Here is a 16,244-nt window from a genome sequence, read left to right on the forward strand (position 1 = left end):
AAAGTAGGTTATAATCAGGTAATAGCGCAAAATCGTCGGAGCTGTCACTCGCTACCGATCAATAGGGACCAATAATAACTTTATCTGTAGTATATCCTCTGAATTTTAGGTTAAGTTATCTTCTATGTTGGTTGCCCGGTATTTGTAGAACGCTATTCAACAAAATTATTCTAGGATTGTAGAACTGCCCCTTTGATTGTGGTAATAGGAATAAGGAAAATTTTTAATTAAAAATAATAAAATTTAATCGTTTATTGACACTTCTTATACGTCAATAAAAAATACATCTATTTACAAAAGCAGTCTTTCAAATTATATCATACATTCTACTTTATGTATACAAGGTATTTCAAAATTTCACATCCATGAATCATGTCGAGTTTGGTATGTACAAAATATTGAATGGTACACTGTTTTAAATAAAAAGATGAATAATGAATTATTGTGTATAACTAATTCATGAATATATGTAATGGTGATAAAGATAGGGGGTTCAGTTCTGCCCTTAAGAAGCGAGTGGTGTTCTTATTTTGGAAATCTTTAATAAAATTATCGAAAAGTATAACCATGTTACTTAAATAATTCCCATACTGTTTGAAATGTTCAAATTTAACACACACACACCAACACTCACAATTATACTGTAGTACGGGAATTTTTCATGTTAACTCTCAACGCTTGACATGATGCAAGACAACGTGCAATGCAATGCCAGACGCCATATTTCTTGATCAAAAGCGGGGCATAAATTCAGTTAAGCTAATATTTCATGCAAGATATGCAACATTATGGACGAGTTTCTAATCTGCTGATATTAAGTCTCTCATCAAGAATTTCTTAGTTTTATTTTCATTAGTAGTTTTTCAAATGTTTCTTCATACATTCTCTAATAATTTTTGTATGTTTTCTCATCTAATTCCAAGCCATGGCTTGGGTACTCTTTTCTGTCCATTACACTCCAAAAACAAGGCAGCAGCAGACACAATTATTGTTCCAGAAATTCCAACTTTACAAAGAAAATACATAATCATGACAAATACATAAAGATCATTTCAGAATGTTACAACTAATCACCGTATTGGTACAAGCATTGTCGTTTTTCACATAAACAAACAACTTCAATTAAAAACAAACTTCATATTCGGATTCAGCGATCTCGAAAACATGTGGATCAACCATTATTAACCATTAGTACAAATCTGGTCACTACTATGCATTTTTGGGGGTGGTTACTCGCCTACTATAGAATAAAAATATAGTTGTATGGAAAATATAGTGAAATATAATCGAAATTTGTGCAAAAGTTTCAAACATTTCTGATAGATTAATAGATTTCATTAGGATTTATATCAAATTGCAGCTTTAAGGTTTATTGTTCTGTGTTTGATATCTACATCTTGCCCCCTAGTTTCATAATTCTAAAAAATTCCATTATCTTTGCTGGTTTTAATTGATTGTTCTCTGACAAATCGCAAAAAATGATGACTCAATTTTTGATTCCCCCACCAAATTTAATTGAAAACAAATTTCATATTTGGATTCAGCGATTTCGAAAACATATAGATCAGACATTAGTATGAATCTGATCACTTTTTCAAGTTTCTAAGCGACTTTTTGAGGGGTTTACCCTCGTCTATAGGATGATAGTTCGTTAAAGTGAAACCTGTTTTACTCACTGTATTTTGAAAATCATAAATCATCGACGGATAATTATTTTTTTTTCATTTGAAAACAAATTACATATTTAGAAAATTGGTATCATCTTTTGATCTAGTTTAGTTTCTATTAATATTTTGTCTTTTGAATCTACCTTATATACACATATACATCATAAAGTTTATATCTAGAATTAATCTTAAGAAAATTCAATATATCCACATTGATAAAAATTGCAAACGCAAAAAATATTCTGTTTTCATTACCACTTTAAGACTCCCTGTTAGTTTTAGGTAATGCACTAGATATACGTCTAAGGAATCCAACATGGAGTTCCAATAATGTACTGGAGTCCAAATTGTCACTACAAAATTCAAACATCTGTACTAATACATCTCTACTTGATTCCTTAGACTGTGATTGTATTTTTTTCTGAAACAAATTTATAATTTCGTTTGTGCTGAAGCATTGTTTTAACCAGAGATTCTCATGTAACTTTTTAATGTCTTCTAAAGGTTTCTCTTTAATAATTCTTTCGAAAAATTCTTGAACATTTTGTCCTTTTAACCGATTGATAATGATTTCATCAAATTGTACAATGGATAGAGTATCTAAGTAAGGTAGTATGTCTTTGGGGCCCGTTAAAAGAGGAAAGAAACATCGAATAACGTCACACTTTTGGAACACCTTATTTTCAATATTTTCCTCAATTCCTACTACTAAATCTGATATATTTCGTCCTTTAATGAGTTTACCGAATCGAATATAATTTCTAACATATTCCACTACACCATCTTGAAATACGTCCCTATTGTCACAGAAATTTGCTTCTGCCATTTTCAATGTTTCTGAAATACCTTTAGATTGGACAATAATGTTCAATACTTTCTTGTAATCTTTTTCTTCCAACGTATCTATTGCTATATTAGGATAATTAGTCCTCACTATCTGTACAAGATTCTTGGAGTCTATATGTGGACAAATAGTTTTAGCGAAAACTTCCAAAGGGATTTTCTGTAATAACAAAAATATTATTATGGTATAAATGTATCTTTTAATGTATCAATTACCTCTTGTATTGCTCTCTGCATTACCATTTTTAATTCCAACTGGATATCCAACTTAGGTACTACCACACCTCCAAATTCTTTATTTTGTTCTTTAGAGCAACTTGCTGATGCATCATGAACATTTTCGCCATATCCTTTTTTCTTGTAATAATTTTCTAACGCTTTAATAACGTTTGCAACTACAGGTACTTTAAATGGAAATCTATTAACTTCAGACTCGCTCAATTTTGCTAGATCACCAATAGTTTTCACATTTTTTCCACTTAAAAAGTAATAAAAATACATAGCAACAAAATACACGGTTCTAAATGTTTACAAAATTATTTAAATTTATAAAAGCTGCTGCTGATTTATGTAATAATATAATATATATGTAAAAGATATAAATAAAAAACCAAGAAACTTAGTTATTTTAATTTTCCACATAAATTTTGAGGTTATGTAAAAAAAGTGTCGATACAAAAGTTGTCTTTTTATTACCTACAACTTTGCTATTCAACTGATTTCTATAAGATTTGTAGTTTTGTCGGAAATCGAGACAAACCATTTTTTACTCTTAAAAACTCACCCTTTTCCCCTTCTTGAACTTAGATCGCTCGTAAATTATTTTTCCTTTCATTTTTATTATATTTTTCTCCTTTCCCGAAAGATTTCATCCCACTATTATTTTTTATCTAATAATGATTATATTTTAGAAACATCCCACACGTTAGTATAAAAATTTTAATTAGAATTGAGAAAACATTCAACTATTGTTATATTTATTTACTTACTCCAATTTTTTCATCAGAGTGGCAACAAACATTGGACTCGTTATCCTCTTAACAATAACCAGAACATCATCCTTGCAATCAACCAATTTTGGAAAAATAGGTTTATGTTTTTGTAATATCATTGGATTAACCGTGGTTAGACTCGGTTCTGTTTCGGGCATATCTGAATCAGTTTCTGTACTGGCTGAATGATCCGAAAAATCAAAAATATCTTTAAGATAATCGTCCGACAATTTTTTCTCAGGTGTAATATCGAAAAGACGTTTCGCTTCTATACTGGGATGGTATTCATCTTTGATAAAGAGTTTTTTCGAAGTTAAACATGGATCACAGAAGTTGACACGTTTTCTCTGTAACAAATAGTTATTTAAGACACGACGAATTAAAATATTCATTTTCTCACACCTTTGGACAAGGTGAAACTCCTTCACCGTCACTAGTATCGGAAAATTTTCTTTTTAGAATACTACTTCTGGGTACTGCAAATGGACTTGGTATCTCCCTCGAAAATGTTAATAAATCATTCTCATTTAAATTTTCTACAGCTTCTTCTTGAAAGCGTTGTTGTTGTCCTATATTATTCATCAATTTCTTTATCCTTAATGCTGATGGTGACGACATATGACCACCTTTTCTTTTAATAAACACCTTGTGAGGTATGCCCTGTACTAAACTTTGAATTTTATTTTTGTCCTGCAAAGCATTTTCTTTTTTTCCATTTGATATATTTATTGTAGTCGATACTTGACCGTTCTGAATGGGCGGTTCTTCTTGGTCCAATTCCATATGATACTGTTGTTCATTCAATTCTGTTGAAGTCATTTCGGCTTCACTAGAAGCATCTACATTTTCGAAATCATCTAAAGAGTTTTCTTCTAAAAACAAATTTCAAATATTGAATTAGTAGATTTTAAATAAGGTATAGTAAACAGAAAAAGCCACGCAATATTAACTAACCAGTTTTAACTTTTAAAAATAAATTTAAATTTGTATGTTACCATCAAATGTATCATCCACATCATTGGCAATATCATTTTCTTCAATCCCTTCTTCTATTTGTTCTGTGTCGATCTTTTCACAATGATCAATGGCTTTGAATTCATTTGAATTTTCACAGATACTTGGCAATTGTTCTTCAGGTAAAAAATTAAGAATTTTTACAGCTGAAACATCTCCTGAAACCTCTTCTTGTGAATTTCTTCTAGAAGTTATAGGTGATATATCCATAGTGTTATCTAATAATTCATTAGTTCTACTTGGAGTCTCCGCTGTTACGGGAGATGAAAGAATATTTTGAGATTTTACTGGTGTACCCGGAGATGTTTCTAAATTTTGAGACGTTGCTAAAAATATTTAAATTACACAATTAACTAAATAATACATGGGAATACAATAGAGAACTACACATAATCTTTATAGATTTTAGAAGCACGTTTGACTCAATAAATAGACAAAAAATGAAAACACTAAAGGTACAATGAAAATATTAATAGAAGTTATATTACAAAAGATGTCTGGAAACCTTAACAGAAGAAATAAAAATAAATAAGGGAGTCAAACATATAATAAAAATATTATTACAAACCAAATACAAGCAGTAGCATACGCAGACGATGTAACAATATTGGCTAATACATGAAAAGAAATAATGAAGGTAATCAAAAAACTGGAAACAGAAGCAGGAAAAGTCGGTCTCGAAATAAAACAAGAAAAAACCAAATACATGAAGATGGCAAAACAAGTAGAAAGAGGAATGGACCATCTAAGAAAAAAGAAATACGTATTTGAAACTGTATCCTCGTTCAATTATCTAGGAATCACAATAGAAGACACGTCTAAAGAAGAAATAAGAGAGAATGCAAAAAGGATATCGAGCATTTGGGAAAAATTAAAAGTTACTCAAAAGCAAGAATATTATTAAGAAGAACAAAATCAAATACTAAATTGGGTAGTACACATCATGAGAAGGAAACCTACAGAAAAGGTTAGGAGGATAATACAATGGTTACCTCTATAGCTAAGAGGTAGATGCAGACCAAGAAATACCTGAAAAAACCAAATTGAAGAAGAAACGTGAAATAATTGATATTTCAAGATACGAATTTACACTAGTTCTGTTACTGTTCTCTACAATGGCTTCAATTAGTGAACAGGATTTAATTTTGCACTAGTATAGTGCATAACTTTCAGCGCCAGTCCATATGGTGAAATATTAATTATTTCATGTGAGTCTTCCGAAAAATGTAGTGTACAACTGTACTAGTTTCATTTAAACTTAAAATTAAAATATTCTAAGAAAAATTAAGTAACAAATTAATAATACACTTACCTAGAATATCTTCGACTGAATTAAAGGACATAGTTGTTTCTAATTTTTCTTCTGGATGTTTAGTGTCACATATAGAAGTTACATTATCTTTTGATCCACAAACAGACATTGTATCCATATGGCAAATTATTAAGTCTGTTTCGGTAAGTTTTGGTTTCTTGGGTGGTTCAGGAGACTTCATTGGTGATTCTGTTAAGCACACTTTCGGAGACTCCGTAAGGATATCATTATTTTTAATATTTGTATCTTCATCTTGAATGGAGTTTTGAGAGTTCTCTTGAGTTAGGGTCGTGTCTTGTGTTGTATTAACATCTTTTCTGTATTCTTCATTTGTGATTTCATCTTTTTCTGACAAATATGTAGCAAAATGTTGAATCGATGCCAATTCATCTACAATGTTGTCATCAAAATTCAGTTTTTGAGGAGATTTCATTAATTCCAAATCTTCAACTTTTTCTTCTGCTTTGTCTTTGAGGGTAATACAAGCTTTATCAATGCTCACTCTCATTAATTTTTTCTTCGATGAGTTCAATAGAGGAATAACCTCACGAAAAGATTCTTGTGAACTTTCAATAATGTCTTCATTTTCATCATCAGTTAATTTCCGTTTTTCTCCTTTAGTTTTTTTTCCATTCCCCTCCATTATGTCTAGAGCAATACTTGTGTCAGCTTGATATTCATTAGCTTCAATTTCTAGACTATCAACTTCTTTTGAAACTGTTTTGTTTGAAGAATTGGGAAAATCTTCTGAAACCTTAGCATCTTTTCCAAATTCTGGAATAATTTTCTGCCTTTTCGCATTGTTATCTTTGTGTTCATCCAAATTAGTTTGTACCTTCACATTTTTTTCATGTAGTTTTCTATGTCTTTCTTTCTTTGGCGTTTCTTTATTATTTGAGACGTTCCCATCTTTCAATTTAGAACGAGAATCTACATTTTGTAAAATTTTTGCTGTTCTAGATTTTTGTGATAAAGTTGAATCTTTTTTAGGTCTACCTCTCTTCCTGCGACTACTACCAACTGAATTCTCAGTACCACTACTATTACTACCACTACTATTTGGAGTGTGCACTTCGACGTCGATTTTTTTGTTAATTTTATCACAACTGTCCACTTTTTCTTTATCAACTCCATGAACATGTACACATGAAGTAACAAAATTATTTTCGGATTTGTTTATTTTATCCTTCTCTTTTATTGTTGTTATATTTTTTTCCTTTGATAAGTTTTCATGTTCACTTGAAGAATCTTCATTATTTTTCTCTGCTTTAGATCTTTTTCTTCGCCTATTCTTAATTGCTGATGGAATTTCAGTGTCTGCCTCTTTTGTTCCCTTTGCAATTTGAACTGGAGTTTTAGCTTTTGCCAGTTTATTAGAATCTTCTTTGTATTCAGAAGCAGTAGGAGTTTGCTTAACAATTACTTCAGGAGTCTCAACTTCTTTTACTTTTGTTGATTTCTGATTTGTATTTTTTTTATTTGCTTTCTCTGAAATCAGTTTAATCTTCTTTTCTCTGGTTCTACGAGGTGTATCTAAAAATTTTTCGACCCCAACTATATCCATTTTCAATCGTTTCAATTCGGATCTTCTCTTTTTCTCTATTGGATCTTGTTCCTCTAAATGAGATGTCAAAGATTTACTTGCTTCTGATTGCGTTTCATTGAATAAATTGTCACAAAAGATTTCATTATTATCAATTCCTGGTGGATTATCTAATGATTTTATTTCTTTGAATCCGAGAAATTGTAGGGTTTCCTCTACAGATTTGGGAGCATCATTACTAACAATAGATTCATTAGAGACAGTTTCATTTGTCTTGAATATATCACCTTTTGAATTACTATTTGTACTGAAGACCTTGCAGGAATCAATTATTTCAGTTTTCTCCCCTTCAACCTGAATCTTATCACCTTTAGAAACACTATCATCACTAAAGAGCTCTTTTGAAGCAATTGCTTCATCTTTATTTCCATTCATTTGAATAATATCACCTTTAGGGCCATCGTCATTACTAAAAAGATCACAGGAAATTGCTGCTTCAGGTTTTTTATCAAGGAGGTCATTAGAATTTAAACCTTTTGGATCATTGATGATATAGGTGGTTTTAATAACTTCTTTATGTGTTTCCGAAAATATGTTAGAATCTAAATTTGACCATGCTGGGATTTCTTTTGAAAGACTAACTATGTTTGAGTCTTTTGTACTAACTATAGGTTCTCTGGAATTAGATTTGGAACTAAACATGTCCTGGCTACAGCTTTGAGATAAATCTTGATATAGAGCCGGAATGTCCTCCCTCCTCTTTTTTAAAACTTCTTTTTGATGTTCATTCAATTTATTCATCTCAAGTTTCACTTCGGAATTCACAGGAACAAAATCTTGTGAGTTTTCTTCTAAAACAGATCGCATCTTCTTACTTTGAACTTCCACAACATTTGCAACTTTTTTTTTGGAAATGGGAGTTTTATTCAATTGACTTCCTTTTACTTTAAGTGGAGACATGGTGTCTGGATCTTTTCCAAAAAGTTGCAGAGTCTTTGATGGTTTATTTGGACTAGTAGGGGAATTCTTGCCCATACATGCAATTCTCGCAGATCTTCCAGTTGGTAAAATAAATGATTGTTTTTCTTCTTCTTTTTCGCGAGTACTTTCGGTGAATAAAGAAATGCATTTTGTAAGTTCTTTAGCATTATAACTATTAGCATCACTTTCTTCACTGTACAATCGTGACATAGTATCTTTAAGGATTGATGAAAACTTTTCTTGATTGGAAATTGAAGAGATTTTGAAAAATGTCACGAAATGATCTAGAAATTTGAACCCCGAATGTATGCAAAGGATATGTTCTATACAAGTACATATCAATTTAATTATATGAGCACTTTTTTCTGCATTATAACATTCTAATGTTGGTTCGAAATATTGTATGATTATGGATGATAGTTTCTGTTCGTCTTCTGAAGATAAATTTGGCAATTGGAGAATCACAGATACCACTTCCAATATCTTGGTAACTAAAAAATTAGAAAATAGACATTAAAGGTCGCTTCAGTAAACAACGACATGTTAGATGTTGGAATAACATATTATTGTAGCTAGAGACCTTTCCAACAGATGAGTATAATAGTGATGTAGACCGGGCAAATGTGAAATGAGCTGGACATTTATAAAATGGGCAAATACCCAGAAAAAAAAATTATTTTTAATGTTAACTCTCTTAACAGTAAATATACCTTCATTGATCACCCTTTGTTGGGAATAAATGTTAATTATCTTGTCATTTGTGCAACAGAATCTGGAAATTTTCAAGACTTTTCTTTCCATAATTCTATCACCCCCATTTCCTTTTTGTATACTAAGAAGTCGCAACCTTCCCAATTTCCCAAACAATTTTTAAGTGGTATTTTCCACATTCAAACATCTTGAAACAAATTCAGAAACTATTTACTAAATCAAAGTTGTTTAAACATAAAGGCAGTAATTGGACTTTCAATTAACTAACAGTTGCGATACACAGTTTAGTTCTTTCATTGAAGCAATTTAGTATCAAATAAGTATAGAAGGATACTTGCTCAATAACATCTGAGTAACTATAGGTAAATAAATGAAAAAAATATTTGGAGTTTTATTATAGAACCATTTGAGTGCTCCAGATTTAGATTGACAGATCTAGTGATAATTTATACATCAATTACATGTATCAAACAACTAATAATACAACAATGTGATTATGTATTTCTTACAAAATTTAAAACACAGGAAGATTAAATTTAATATATACATTATCAGCATTTATTTTATTATAAATAGAAATTGTTGTAAAAACCTTTCAATAAATTTAGTTCATTCAATGAATTTAGTTCATTCAATATTTTGTAAAATTGTAACTTATGTTTTTATTGTGAATAAAATTTTCAAAAATTAATTTTTGAAAGTTAAATATATAATTCCGGATAGTATTATCACACTAATATTCTAGAAGTTTCTAATTATCAGTCAAAGTAACTTGAAGATAAAATGTTATTATGTTTAAATGTGTCAATTATAAATCAAGTGGTTGAATATAATGAAAGTCCATCCAAAAAATTAGTGTTTTTTTCCTTTTTTTCTGTCACAAATTGTTTCTATTTTTTTTTAGTGAATGAGCTTTTTCAGCACATGATCTACTGATAGACTTCACTCCAAAGTAGGAGGCGAAGGCATACAAATTTCATGAAAAAAAAATATGTCCATGCAAATTAACAATGGAAAAATAAGTTTTTTATCCAATTCCATATGCATGTGACAGCTATAGTGAGTAGCACCAGTTACAATACAGTTGTGAATAAGTTCTTCATCCAGGAACTAAAATTACCTGCGGAATTACCTGATATGCGGAATTTTACATATCTTGACCTGACAAAAAGTGATAATACATTACTTACCAAATTCTGTAGAATTTTTAGTTTCAAATTGAGACATCACTGTGAGAAGTGAAATTATATTGGAAGTTATTAAAGGATTGTTTTTAAATTTTCTCTCTAATTCTTTCAATATATCAACTTTTTTTGTTTCTGAGTCTACAGAAAATGTTCTATACAACTTTAGCCAGTGGAGTACTGTTTGCTAAAAAAAAAAACAACTAAATATATAACATATGTAATAAAACAAATGAATTTGTAAAAAAAACTTTCTATCTATCTCGGTGCTCTAAAAAGCCTCAAATAAAATAATTACATTAAGTATTAAATAAATATAAAGAAGACAATGCAGATATCTAAAAAGACCAGGCAAATATTGTTATATTTATGTAAACATTTGTTAAGGGGGTATTCTGGTCTATAAATTTGACAAAATCAATTTTTTTGCATATTTTCAAAGCTTTAAACCCTTAAGAATATGAACTTTAAACGGATTTTTAAAATTTTACATTATTTCAAGAGATACAGTAGATTTTGTCACGTAGCGTCTAAGTCGAGTTATTCTAGTGGAATTGTTACTTGAACTTTAAACGCGTTTTTTTTTTCTAAACTACTTTTTTTGAAGTGATTGACATGATATCTCAAGTTCTATCGACTGATTCCTTTGAAATTTGGTGGAAATTTTTTTTATATTTATCTCTGTCGCGTCTTCTATGGATTTTGAAAAATTTAAATTTGGAGAATTTTTAAATAATTTGAAAAGGTCAAAAAATGGGTAAAAAGAATTTATATTTCACTCGAGACCATTTTCTGATTTTTTTTGGCCAACGTCAATGCGATAGCGACATCTTAACAGATTGAGAATTTTTTTTGTAGCCCTCACTTCACCTGTAATTTATTGAAATTCTGATTTGTTTACAGTTCTTTTTGTATTCTTAAAAGGTCAATGAATATCTTATAAAAAAATAACTTCTAACGACGTCTGTGAACTTTTTTATCATATAATGTGTAGCCCAAATCACCAGTTTGTATCTAGGGAGTCTTTAATTTCTGTTATCAGTAAGAGAAGGTAAGGAAGAATGAGATAGTTGAATCATATGAAAGTAGATAAGAGGTGAATGAATAATGCAGATTAGATAGAAATGTAAGCAAGTGAAAATTTATTTTTCTTAATTTATTTGACTTACTTTTTTATTCCCACTTTCCATATGATGCAAATTCTCTGATGGCCACATAAAAAATTCGTCACATTTTGAAAATTGTAGCAATTTTTCTCCTGGGAAATATGTAGCCAACTCGTTAGCAAGTAATAACCAAATTTTGGTGAAATCGTCTAACTTTGCATCCTCTATTTCAACTGTAGCAAAGCAATCCAATGCAATGTTTATCATTTTAACCTTGTTTTCTTCTAAGACAATTTTCGAAAAAGCGTGTGATATTACTTGTTTGATATAATCGTTGATATTTTCAAATCTACAATCAATATCATTTTAATATAGATCAGTGTATCACAGTCGATAAACAAATAAAATACAAGCTATATAAGAAGTTAGTACAAATATAATGTAAATGTAAGTCTAACATATACAAACAAATCAGTTTTCAATGTTATAATTCGTAAATGCATATTTTGCTAGCATAGATTGATATAAACATGTAAATCTGAATCAATAAAAACGATTCATATAAATACTTTAATCATTAGTAATACAAATGAAGTAATGATGAAAAATTAAACATGTGCAATTGAATTTAAAATTGTAATAAAGCAAAAATAGAAGATTTTTGATGCTTTCTTTTCATCGGCTTAGAGCACTACATTAAGAACTATCAAAATATATGAAAACGAATTAATGTAGCAAAATTTTATTCAATTTTTTATAACACCAAAATATCAATACCTAGTATCTATCAATTGCAAAATTAGAATTATCAATTATAAAATATCTCACCCATTATCCATTGTCAGGAAAATTGTAAGTAGTTGTTTCAAAATTAATGGTACACAATCGTGAATTAAATCTTGCTCAAATTCCATTAATGTCGTGAATATTAACATCAACAAGTTTTTATAATACAAAATTTCTTTACTTTCCTAAAAAATATTGGTAATAGATAATACACAGATAGATGACATATAATTAGGGATCACAATGTAAGTTTATTGTGCTCCCTTATTAGAGCTATTTCTGACATCTACAGCTTCCCTCTAGTTTCAGAGTTCTTATGCATTATACAACCAAGCTATCGTTTTCAGACAATGAGGGTAAACAGTTTACCTTCAGTCTCTTAAGACAATAACTTGTTTTTTGAAACGCGCGCTAGATAGTGTACTTGTGAGTGTTGGTGTAGTGGTAGTGTAAACAGTGTGTTCAGTATGAATATCACCAATGGTTCCAAAAATTCCAACTTAATCTTCAGGTTATCTAAATCTAAACAGGTTAGAAAGATGTTGACAAAAATAACACATAAAACAAATTTATGTCGAAAGATCCTCGTTCGTAAACAGTTTAAAAGAATAATGTTAATATGTGAAAAGCATATGTTTCAAAAGAAAAAATAATAACTAGATTTTGAATTCCACTCAAGTATTATTTTACTTTTGTTAGAGTGTTGAATGAATGTACAACAAATAAACCTCTTGAAAGTTTATTAGGTCTCTTTTAAATCGCTCGAAGTGAATCAACATACCTGTATATAATTTTCCCAAATTTTTCCAATTAAAACAAAGTAAGTAGACGTCTCTTCAGAAATTGGAAATATTAGTTTAAACAGTGATTTCCACATGCACTTAATAACCTAAAAAGAAAAAAAACTCACAGGCGATTTTTACAAAACAGTATAAAAAATTCATTACTGTTACCATAATATTAGCATTAACTACTAAGAAATATATTAATAAAATAAAAATGCTAATAAAATGTACTACACAAAGTCAACAACTGAACAATTTCATCTTTCACTCCATTAAAATAGGGCAAAGAATACAAACCTTTTCTCTTTTAGAACCAAGAGTGTCTCCCTTAAGAAGCCCGCAACATTCCCCAATAGAATATATAACAATTTTATAATAATTTCCAAAATTATCTTTATTCAAAAGAGGTTCAATAAAGTGATTATTTTTGGGAATGCAATCTGTGTGGTCATGTGAGTGTCCTAAAATTGAAAGCAAGATATTGGTACTTTTTGACCATATTTGTGGAACACTTTTTGCTTGACCAGACCTGAAAGAGAAATTATTTAAAAAATGGTGATATGACATTGTAAATGATATAAAATTATTAAATATACAGATTTAGAAGCCTCATTTGAATCATAATTTGAACACCACGGAAACATATTGTACTGAAGAAGTCAAAATTATTATGGATTAAATAAAAATAGTTTTACCTGGGTGCATCCCCAATATTAATTGGTCCAAAGCAGAACTCCAAAAAATCCGAAAGACATAATAAAGCATTTCGTTCCAATTTTTCAAGCAAATATACAAAAATATCAAATCTTTTACATATTACCATTTCTTGTTTGGAAAATTTTGCTTTTAGCGGGGTCACAAGAAGCTTTATTTGTTTTTTAGTACACATATGAGAAGGGTTCAAACTAGCATTATCAATTAATTCCTGAAAAATACAAAAACATAAATTTTATTCACTTGTCCAAGGACCTATATGAAATACTCAACATATTGTCCTTTGAAGTAGCACAGAATGTTGTGCTCTAGTGCAAAGGTAGTATTGATCATAGATGGGAAAGTGGTATGCGGTACTTGAGGGTTTAAAGACTGGCATATGTTCAACTAGGTTCATATGATCAGGCCCAATTGCTGCACTAGAGGTGACCCTAAATCTCCCACCTTTCCACATAGTATTGGAAAGCATTGTGGAAAAAATGTCACTCAGAATGTTAAGATAAGAAATTGACAAACAAAAACCATCTTTAAAAAATCATCAAATCTAGAATATATCGCAAAAGTTTACCTTTGGGTAAAAGTACTAAGCTGTAGAAGCAATTGGGATCAAAACATCATAATAGGAATGAAAAAAGCTATTAAATGGTATATAGCTGGCTCTAAAACAGCAAACAAATCTGGAATAGGAGAGTACAGGTATATAACCAAACACTTTGAAAGCCTGGGCCTCCCAAAAATGTGTCCAGTTCAACTTATAAAAGAATTGTCACAAATAGGAGATAATCAAGCAGCCATTAGAGCTCTAAGCTCCAATATCATAAAATCCAAACTGGTTTGGGAATGTCAAATAGACTCTCTAACATAGGGGTAGACAAACCCTTCATAGGACCTGAACACTTTTGTGATATTAGCTATAATAGAACAATAGAGAAAGCATTGGAAAAAATATAGATAGCAGTAGAACCAGTTATTGGGACAATCTAAAGGGATTGAGATAGGCAAAGACACTCATGGGAAGCTATAGCCACACAAGATCTGCTGAATGTATCAACCTAGGCCAGAGCAACCTAAAAGTAATAACAGGAAGCCTTTTGGGACACTTTAGCCTTAATAGACACTTGAAAAAGCTAGAGTTAGCAGAGAATGAAGCGAGCAGATTCTCTCAAAATGTGAGACACTATAAAACTCCAGAGTGTTTGAAATAGAAGACAGAGATCTCTAGCAGCTAGAGCCATTCTGAACTTTCTAAGGATTAATGGGATTGATACATCAGCTGTAAACACTGGGTTCTCCAATATCAAAGCAAAAAAGGGAGACACAGTAGATCTTTTGGGTCATGGTGTATATGGTACCCTATTATACATACATACCTTCCAACAATCATATCCTTTCAATCTCTGAGCTTGAGACGAGTTTCTGAAAGCATACTCTACAATCCTCAGAAGTCTATTAGTGAGATCCATGGATTCATGTATTTTTACAGCACAAAATCTTACTAAAAACATCCATAATTTGTGCCAGTTTTCATAATCAGCATCACGTAATTGACTTATGGCAGGAATATATCTAGAAAGAAGTAATTAGTGATTGTATTTGTTCAAATTCAAAAATTACTAAAATTATTTGAATAATTGAATAATAAATAATAATGTTAAAAATGTGGTTTTTACAGAATAAATATATTATTATAAAAGACATGATAGCTATTAAAAGTTGATGATAGCACCATTGTCAAATGAAGCCAAGTAGTTAAATTGAATACTTACTTTGAGTAAATGTTTTCTAGTAATTGTTCATATTCACAAGAAGCAAATTCTGAAACTGTTACTATTTTACATATCATGAAAGCGATGTCTATTAATATATCTCTTATTGGAGCCTCTGTCTCATAAACCATCATATTATGTACAATTTCTGACAAAAAAAAATTCTTCTTCACATCATCTGGTAAATCCTTTAGACATACGTCTTCCAAAATTTTTATAAACTAAAATATTGCAAAATTTAGAAAATATAATATAATCAAAATAGAAAAACTTTAATATAACTGGATGAATTTGTGAAGACTATTTAAATTTTTCTGAAATACATTCATGTAAATCAACAAAAGTGTTTACTTCAGAGGAATTGGTTATAAACCAAATACTACATAACTTAGCATTTTTCAAAAAAAGTATGAAATCATGAATAATTGTTATTATAAATTAATGTTACCTTTTCTGATTTCGGGTTTTTCCATTTTCTGAGAAGTTCAAGAAAGCTTTCATTGTTCAAAATATTGTTTTTTAAACATAGGGCAACTTCACTTGAATGATTGAAAAGTCTTTTAATTTCTTGTTCATCCATATCTGAAATAATATGCTTAAGGATGGTTCTAACATTAAATAATCACTTTACCAATAAACGTGCACATTTTAAATATATAAAAAACAAAATTATTTAATATATTTCTCAACCATTTCTCTCTTTGGTAATTATACGCGCCAAACTAAAAACGTATGACATATGACAATGACATTACAACAATATTGTTATGAAATTAGAAGCGTTTTTATTTTCTACAAATTGGAAATTCCAAAATGCAAGATTTTCTTTCTATCCCCTTG

The 16,244-nt window shown here is 29.9% G+C and overlaps 1 protein-coding gene across 1 annotated transcript; it reads right to left on the minus strand.

The window, feature by feature from the left end:
• Window positions 1-237: 237 nt before the first annotated feature.
• LOC130891022 (telomere-associated protein RIF1-like) lies at window positions 238-16,154 on the minus strand. Its single transcript, XM_057795493.1, has 16 exons — window positions 16,036-16,154; window positions 15,853-15,986; window positions 15,405-15,625; window positions 15,009-15,204; window positions 13,620-13,849; window positions 13,222-13,453; window positions 12,921-13,028; window positions 12,182-12,324; window positions 11,417-11,702; window positions 10,254-10,434; window positions 5,829-8,843; window positions 4,498-4,842; window positions 3,905-4,374; window positions 3,500-3,849; window positions 2,727-2,988; window positions 238-2,670 (listed from the first exon to the last, which is right to left on the minus strand). Exons 1-16 carry the CDS (start codon window positions 16,049-16,051, stop codon window positions 1,927-1,929), a joined length of 6,933 nt encoding a protein of 2,310 aa, XP_057651476.1. The 5' UTR covers window positions 16,052-16,154; the 3' UTR covers window positions 238-1,926.
• Window positions 16,155-16,244: the final 90 nt, after the last annotated feature.

The sequence above is a fragment of the Diorhabda carinulata genome, chromosome 3 (genome assembly GCF_026250575.1).
Source record: "Diorhabda carinulata isolate Delta chromosome 3, icDioCari1.1, whole genome shotgun sequence".
Lineage (NCBI taxonomy): Eukaryota > Metazoa > Arthropoda > Insecta > Coleoptera > Chrysomelidae > Diorhabda > Diorhabda carinulata.